This window comes from Cryptomeria japonica, chromosome 9 (assembly GCF_030272615.1).
Source record: "Cryptomeria japonica chromosome 9, Sugi_1.0, whole genome shotgun sequence".
NCBI classification, from domain to species: domain Eukaryota; kingdom Viridiplantae; phylum Streptophyta; class Pinopsida; order Cupressales; family Cupressaceae; genus Cryptomeria; species Cryptomeria japonica.
The window spans coordinates 582,643,419-582,652,071 of NC_081413.1; the positions used below are offsets into that span (position 1 = coordinate 582,643,419).

The following is an 8,653-nucleotide window of genomic DNA, read 5'->3' on the forward strand; positions in this document are numbered from 1 at the left end:
TAAATTAGTTTCTAATTTGAACTTATCAATTTTCAAAGACATCCAAAATAGTTGTTCAACCCACTATAGTTGAAAAGAACATTTACTAGCAATTATTGTACTCTTTATCATAACATGTAATATTGCTCAAAATTCTTTCATTTCATATAAACATTAATCTAACTTATTCACAATATTTAAGAAAATGTCTTTTAGAACAACTAACACTTATTTTACTCTTTACCACATGTTACATGTGTAACATGTAATATTGGTGTTTCTTTCTCAATTAATATAGGCAATACTTTAACTTATTTATAATGGTTAATCAAAGCTCTTTTAGAACAATTATCAAATATTTTCTTAAGAAAATCATAGAAAATAATTATATAATCAATTAAGATCAAATTAAACAAATTTTCCAAATAAAATAAATTATAAAATAATATTTCAATTCTACTTTTAAAAACAAATAAAAATCAACATCCGCCATTTATTTATGTTATCTTCAAAATAATGTGAATGCCAATTCATAGCTCTTCAAGTACATTAAATAAATTAATTTTAATCACATTTATCTAATTTATTATTGATATTAATATTCAGTACTGGAAAGGACTTAAGTATTGGCCAACTACTAGATGGCAGTGATAACCTATATTCCCAGTTAGAGTGGTGGGATGGTTTTTATTGTCTATATTAATAGTTTATCTCTCAACTCTATCCAAGGCTATGGTGGCCCTTCAGTGGCGAGCCTCCAGGAGGGAAGAGCAGAAAGAGGAAACTTTTTAGGTAAGCTCAAACCAAACTCTTCTTCCCTATTCACCTCACCCTCCACACTCCAATCAAAGCAATGTATGAGCTGAGCCACAGCCAAGTGAACAACGGAACTCCCCATGGACATTCCGGGGCATCCCCTCCTCCCTGCTCCGAATGGCAACAATTCAAAGTGTTGGCCTTTCAGATCTATGCTTGACCCAATAAATCTTTCAGGCTTGAATTCTAAAGGATCTTTCCAAATACAATCATCCCTTCCCATTGCCCAAACATTCACAAGCAACCTTGTTTTTGGTGGAACGTAATATCCTCCCACATTGCAACCCTCAGTGGATTCGTGTGGCACCATAAAGGCCCCTACTGGATGTAATCGAAATGTTTCCTTCATCACACACCGCAAGTAATCTAAGTTTACAAGATCACTCTCCCTTACAATGCGATCTCTCCCAACCTGCAATTCAATCTCTTGTTGCGCCCTTGCCATTACTTTAGGGTTTCTCAGCAGCTCAGTCATCGCCCATTCTATAGTTATAAGAGATGTGTCTACTCCAGCAAGTAGCATATCCTGCGAAAGCATTGAACTCGTTGGTTAGTGAGATCGTAGCAGAAAATTGTAATTTCACAATTTGACTAGAGAAAAAGAACAAATCCTAACATTGAACTAGCAATGGCAATTATTGAAACTGAACCGACCAAGATGATTGCTTTGATTGAAAGGCGAGAGACTTGAATCTCGGAACTTTCGCTCTCACCCATGTCCAGCATCACGTCCAAAAGGTCCGGATTGTCCGACCTTTTACTCCTCCTCCTCCTCAGCTCAACGCGCTCATCGATCAGCTTCTCGGCAAACGCATCGTATGCTTTATGAACGGCCTTCATACGGCGGCGGTAGCCTTGCAAATCAAGAAAGGAAAGAGAGGGAATGTAGTCCCCCACAATAATTACTCCCAACAGATGCATAATTTCAGTCATTATCTCTAAAAACGAATCGCCTCCGCTCAGTTCGGAGTATCTTCTGCCTGCAAACATTCTGCAGATAGTGTTGAGTGAGAGGGTGGAGATGAGATTCCGCAGTTCGACGGAACGCATGCCCTTCTCACTTCCTTCCCACACAGATCTCACCATGGCTGTCGCCTCTTCTTCTCTTACCCACCTGAATGACTCCGTTCTCTTGGTCGTCAGTAATTCCATCGTGCACAACTTTCTCATCTGCCGCCAGTATTCTCCATAGGGGGCCAGCGCCACGTCTCTGCGCTCGTAGCCCAGGTACTTGGCCCCCGATGTAGCTGGTCTGCTGGCGAAGATCAAATCATGGGTTTTAAGAAACTCTTTGGCCATGGCAGGAGAAGAGGCCACAACCGTGGGTACCGAGCCCAGGCGTAGAAACATAATGGGTCCGTACTTTTTTCCGAGCTGAGTCACGGACTTGGGAGGAAAGGTTCCCAAGAGATGGAGATTGCCTACTAGTGGCCATGGCCGTGGCCCTGGTGGCAATCCCAACTTTCCTTTGTTTCTCTTGCTTGCTGTCAGAAATCTGTATATTATCCAGAGGAAGATGAGCGAAAAACCCAGCTCCACTGCAGGGAAATTGAGCCATGCCATGTTTCGTTTGGATAGCCCGGCTTGCATATCTTTGATATCAACTTATCAGTATTTAAAGCAACTTGCCGGCCAAAAGTCGGGCACGTTCTTGGACTAAATTCTGCTCATTGAAGACTAACTTTCCTGCTCAATGCTGCACCAGATTCAATTTCCTACGGGCCGGCTTAACCGGCACACTCTAAGCATTCACTTAGGTGGCCAGGCCCACAAGCCTCAATTGCTGATGCTGAATTATCAGAAATCTAATAAAAAAGACAACAAAATAATAACAATGATCACATAAGATGCATAACATCTTTATGTGCTGTGTGTTGAGTTCTTTATCTCACATACATTGAGAGAAACAAAGCAAAAGTTAAATGTGCCTAGAAAACCTCGTTTGTTGGCTTGTTGTATGTGGTTTCCCTCATATTATTACTAAACCGAAAGCTTTTGTATGTTAACTAAACAACTGGTGTGTTTTTTTTCACTTTAACCTACAAGTATTTTCTTTTAAGTTTGACTTTACAGATCTTAATTAATTACAAACAATAAATTAATAATAATGATTAACATAAAATTAATTAAGAAAATTTATTTTATTTTAAACAATAATTTTTTATAATGAATATTGAACTTTGAATAATTTTTAGCGTGACTTTGGAGATCTTAATTTATTACAAACAATAAATTAATAATGACTAATATGAAATTAATTAAAATTTTTGATTTTATTTTAAATAGTATTTTTTATACTAATTTAGTCATAATAGATATTTAACTTTCAATATTTTATTCTTGTTTTGACATAAGCATGGTAATTAATTACTAATAATAAATTAGTAATGATTAATATTACACAAAATAATTTAAATTTAAATTTTAAAAATAATTTTTTAATAAAATTATTTATAATGAATATTAACACTAATTTAATTTTAAAGATTTTTAAATAGTAATAATAAGATATAATTATTAATATTTTAATTATTATATATAATAATTAATTATTGATTATTAAATATTTAAGGTTAATAAATTTATAGGACTGATACTAAAGTCCACTAAATACTTCTTTTTATTAAGGATAAGATAGGAGAGCAAGGAACACATCAAACTATTTTAGTAAGGGGTAGTTGTGAGTTTCTTGCTTTGCTTTTATCTAGTTCCTATGAAGAGAAATCGCTCGCTGTACAGATAAAAGATGATTATTCAATGTTGTTTTGTGTTCTGAAATGAAAGTTTAAATCTAAAGTTCTATGAAAATTGATATATAGCCAAATTAATATCTTATTCATAGCATTTTCTTCCTTTATATACTTTGAATAAAGAGTAAATCTATCATGATCATTTTTTTTATGAATATGGGTATAAAATTTCATTAATTAAAAATTAGAATACATATTAAAAGAATAAAGGTAGATGAACACACGAGACACCTCAAGAGTCACAGGTGATAGAACAACAAACCAAAAAACTAGTCAGAGAGCTAAATCCTAGAGCATAAAGCATAAAAATCCTAAAATTTGCTAAGTGGTGAGAGCAATTCCTGTCAGCAGTAGGGGAAAATCCTTATCATTTGATTTAGGTACCCCATGTATCACTAGGTGTGGAGTGACGTTAGGAATATACTAGCAAGCATCATCTTTATCATCTTTTTCTTCTTTAGGAGCCACAAAATGCTAAGGAGTAATAGCAAGGGCAAGTCAAGGTAACCCTTTGGAGGGCACGGTGGTGGGGCAACCAGAACCACGTCCCTAGGAGGATCCAACACATCCAGTAGAGAAACCATCACCACCAACAGTAGAGGCTCCAACTTCTCCCCAAGGAGGTGGAGAGGTGGAGCGAAATCATATAGCTTTGGTGGACCCACGAATAGACCGTCAAGGGGTAGCCTGAGACCTAGGGGAGTGAGACCATCATGCAAAAAATATCTACCCCCACCACCGACCCTAGGAAGGATAATGGCAGTGAGGGGATGAAGGGTCAAGAGTAATTGTAAGAAAAAAAATTACACCTTGTACAATTTAGCACAATAAATGTCATAATCCTCCTCGTCATCAGAGGTCATGTACCACTACTTTTATCTTTTGGCCCACCTAGATCGCTCCATCATCTCTATACTAGAATCTTACCAACTCTGCTGACTTGTCATGCTCGATGTGTTAGTGTCCTATGAATCTGATAGTCCATAGGTGGCCATTTGTGTGTTTCAACTACACCTAGAAGAAATCCAAACACCTCTACAAGCACCCATTGACATCCATTTTCCTTCTAGGGCCTATGTCTCTCCCATTTAAAGCATTTCTGAGAATTCTACATCATTTCTTGTAGACAAAAGCTATTGGCAATCTTCTTGAGCAATATTAACAGGTTTTCATTAGTCTGCCATTATTGCAAGATTAGAGAACACACAACATTTTCAAAGAATCTTATTTTGAGCTCCATGGGGGAGTTATCTCTTTTGACCTCTCTCTCTCTCTCATATTGTTTTATAAATTCTCCTTTAATCTATATTTCGTTAATCTCTTATTATTTATTATCTATCCTTATTTATCTACCTTTTTTGTTTGAATTTACTTTGTTGTCCATATAGGTAGAAAATCTAAAACACAACCCCCAACATTTTCCTCCTTTGCATTTGTGCAGGTTTGTGTTCATGAGGAGCTCACTTAGCGGAAGGCCTCATAGCTTGGACCTCTTGTGTGTTCATCTTTTGCCTTACCCTCCGTCCTTTTATTTTATTTCTTATATCTGAATTTTTTTACATCTTTCAGTTATTTTACCCTTTTTGCATCCATACAGACATTTAGTGTCGTATGCAACTTTCTATTTATGTCCGTACAGGACGTCGTCATGTTGTAGTCTTAGATACACACACTTGTCATTTGCATAGAGACTTGTTAGGGTTGTCTGGGGGCTCTTTCTATCTTGTGCTAGCCTACCTTTTTTATTTGGTATCCCTTGACTCACCCTTTTTGCCAGTATAGAAGATGTACTAGAGGGTCGATTTGTTCTCTAGGATCCATCATCCTTGAGGTAACAAATTTGCTCCACTATATTTTGGTGAACCTGATGTGAAGTTGTTTTCTTTATTGTATCATGTATTTATCTTTTAGTTCATTGCATATATCTAAAATCTAATAAAAAAGAGAGCGTATCTTCCATCTCCATTTTTAGCATTTGTATTTCTTTTTCTTTATCTTTACATATAGAATTGTTTATTAGAAAATGAAACCCTCCGTGTCCCTATATTGTCGTCTAATTGTTGTGAGGCTTATTTATGAGCTTTACAACCCATACTTCCATAGGAGTCATAGTGAGGAGGACATCTAGATGGACTTTTCCTCCTGATCGTTGTAGTCCTCCTCTACCTAGTGCAATGATCACAAATCCTCTACCTCACGCAAACAAGCAATTCACCTCTCATCCTCTCTAGATTCCTTTAATGGGAGACTCATCATCTGGTAGCTCTCAGATTGACTTCCTGGATTAACTCTCTATTGCCTTCTCCTCCTATCATTGACCATGACCTTGTTGTCACTATTGACTTTGATTGGATTCCTTCTCTACTGGAGAACCTTAAGAGATTTTGAAGAAGGGTTCCTTTAACCTGGAGAATGTGCTCCCTCGGGCTGGGAATGTGATTATCATTTGAAGAGACATGCCCATCTTAGATAAGAAAGGGTTAGAGATGTTGAGGTTATTGTCCATGATTGTTCTATGTCGTGTACCCTTGGAAGATGCACCCCCTCCTGACATCTAGTCTGACTCCTCTGGTTCTCTGATTGATGTTAATATATCAGGGTTGAATATGCATATGGTGGATTCTACTTTTCCTAGCATCAATGCCTCATCCACTCCATTGGGTTACATGGGTATGTCTAGTAGCTTGATCTTTCCCTCCATCACGATACATATCTCTATAGTCAGTACTAGTACTACATCTTGTACTGGCACTAGTCATTTTGGGGATACTAGTGGAGATGGTGGCATATTTGGCACACCTCTAAATCCTCTACCCTCTAATTGTGTCTTGAACACTATCTAACATAACATGGGACAGTTATAGAACACAACTTACAAACATGTCCTTTGCTTCTATTCAATCATCTAGATGTGCATACTATAGGAAGAGTCCCCTTGACCTCACTATCCTGAACACTATCCTTCCTCCTGCGATGCGATCATTGAATTTCAATAGGTTCAATAGTGATTGGGAACCTAATGTGCACATTTACTCTTTTATGACCATGTGTAGTTATTACCACAATCTAGATTTTGTATTGCTTAAACTGTTCTCGTGGTCCCTTAAGGGAAGCACGTTAGAGTGGTATACCTCCTTGCCAGATAATTCCACCTGTATCTTAGATCAACTTATAGATCTATTTGTTAAATGATTTTAGGCTAACATTGGCAAAAGGGTTAATATCAGTGACCTTGTTCACTGTAACAAAAAAACCCAACAAAAAAGTCAAAAAAATTATCTTGAGATATCAGTCAATCTCTACCAAGATCCCCTTTGCCAACCCTGATAGTGATTTCTAGAGGATGTTCATTGGCAATCTGCAACCGACATTGAGGGAGACGTTGTCTCTTGATCGTTACCAGAACTTTTCCAATATGTTTTCTGCACTCACAAACTACCAGCACACCATGGCGTTGTTCAAATATTCTACTTCGAACCCTCGCGTTGGGTCCTTCGTAGGCACATCCTTGAAAGGGTCTATAAATAACAAACTTGTAGCTAATGTTGTGGTTGTTCCTTTGTTTTCTACTACAAAGGGATCACAATAGAATATTCCTCTCTAAATTGAATGAATCCTACTTAAGCATAATGCATCGATTGCTACAAGATAATCTGATTACCCTTCTTGAGGTTAGACCATTGTCCGATAACAAACCCTATGTACATTGATACGACAAAAAAATTTCATCACCATTGTGTACCTAGTCATGATAATGATCAATGTTATCATCTTTTAAATATTGTCCAAGACCACATCAACAATGGTTGGATTAAATTTGGTGAGAAAAATCATAAGTAAAACAAGTTTATTGATAAGGTCAATAGTGATTTGTAGATCTACACCAATAAATTTCACCCACATTTGACAAATTTTATTTCTTCATCAGAGCCTCCTTCAGATGATGGTCTATTTATGAACATGGCTACCATCACTCCTATTTTTTTTCCTCCTAGCTAGAAGGGGAAGGTGTCTCACACGTCATTATCATTCACCCCCCTAGATTCCCCATATTGTAGAGAGCTTGCTTCTCTATACATCCCTGCTAAATTTAATGGTCAAATTATCATGGGAGTAATAGTTGACCCATTTTGCAGAGTCGATGTCATCATAGAGGAGACTATTCATGAATGGTTGGCATAGGTTTGCATATGACAAATGTTGAGCAACCCAGAGGACACATGGTGGTTTCTCTATCCCTCCTTTTGGAAACATGTTCTTGATGGTCCTCGTCGGCCACAAGATGGTTTCATCAAACTTTTCTATCATTTCCAAGTCAGAAATATTTTACATTAATTTGGGCATTACTTGGCTAATACAAGTCGACGTAGTCCCGTTAGTTGTGTATAAAATTTTGAAGTTCTCACGAGCGTTGGATCCATTTCATCTAGGACACTTGATACGAAACCCTAATAGCTTGGGGAGATTTTTTATTCGATCATATTTTCCCTACTCTAGTGGGGCCCATGCTTTCCTGTGTTGATTTGATGTACTGTGCTTACTATCAGTATAAGACAAGAGATTTATCCCCTAGGTCAGTGTAGCCTAGTTATTCTTTATCACTTCCTACATTGACTTTTTCTTCATGAATTTTGGTGCTGGAGCGAGTGGTGTCTTCTACTTCTTCATCATCAAGGGATGAGGTTAAACCCAATCCCTCGAGCAGACCTTTTTGTTTGACCTAGATTGTGTGACTTCCAGTGGTGTGCTCCATTCCCATGTCCGCCCTTAATGCAGATACGGCAAAGGCACCCACAACATCCAAGTCTATGACCCACCCTCCCTTTGAGCTCCAAATCTTGGTTGATATCCCTTGGCCTTCTCATTATCATCGGAAGATGTGTTTCCCTTTCTATCATTTATCTATAATAACTTCTTCATAGGCCATGCCAGCACCCCTTATTCCTCCAATCATTCCTCAGGAGGAGCAAGGTAGGGTTCCTGCTACTATAAATATCATAGTAATCACATCTGTTGGGCCTTCTCTTGTTCCTAACTAGTTTAAGTGGCCTCACCTATGGAGCATGATGCTCTTGAATCCTCTTGGGCTTTAGTTGGTGGCCCTCATA

At 37.5% G+C, this 8,653-nt stretch overlaps 1 protein-coding gene across 1 annotated transcript; it reads right to left on the bottom strand.

Annotated features, from left to right (window-relative positions):
• Positions 1-575: 575 nt before the first annotated feature.
• On the bottom strand, positions 576-2,358 carry LOC131032532 (cytochrome P450 71AU50-like). The gene is made up of 2 exons (XM_059211791.1): positions 1,483-2,358; positions 576-1,321 (listed from the first exon to the last, which is right to left on the bottom strand). Exons 1-2 carry the CDS (start codon positions 2,356-2,358, stop codon positions 710-712), a joined length of 1,488 nt encoding a protein of 495 aa, XP_059067774.1. The 3' UTR covers positions 576-709.
• Positions 2,359-8,653: the final 6,295 nt, after the last annotated feature.

Bases quoted from the DNA above. Each gene is read 5' to 3' on its own strand.
- LOC131032532 (XM_059211791.1), bottom strand. From the start codon at position 2,358: ATGGCATGGCTCAATTTCCCTGCAGTGGAGCTGGGTTTTTCGCTCATC. The intron at 1,322-1,482 runs GTCTCTCGCCTT...ATGCTTTCGCAG, and splicing joins GCGAAAGTTCCGAGATTCAA to GATATGCTACTTGCTGGAGT.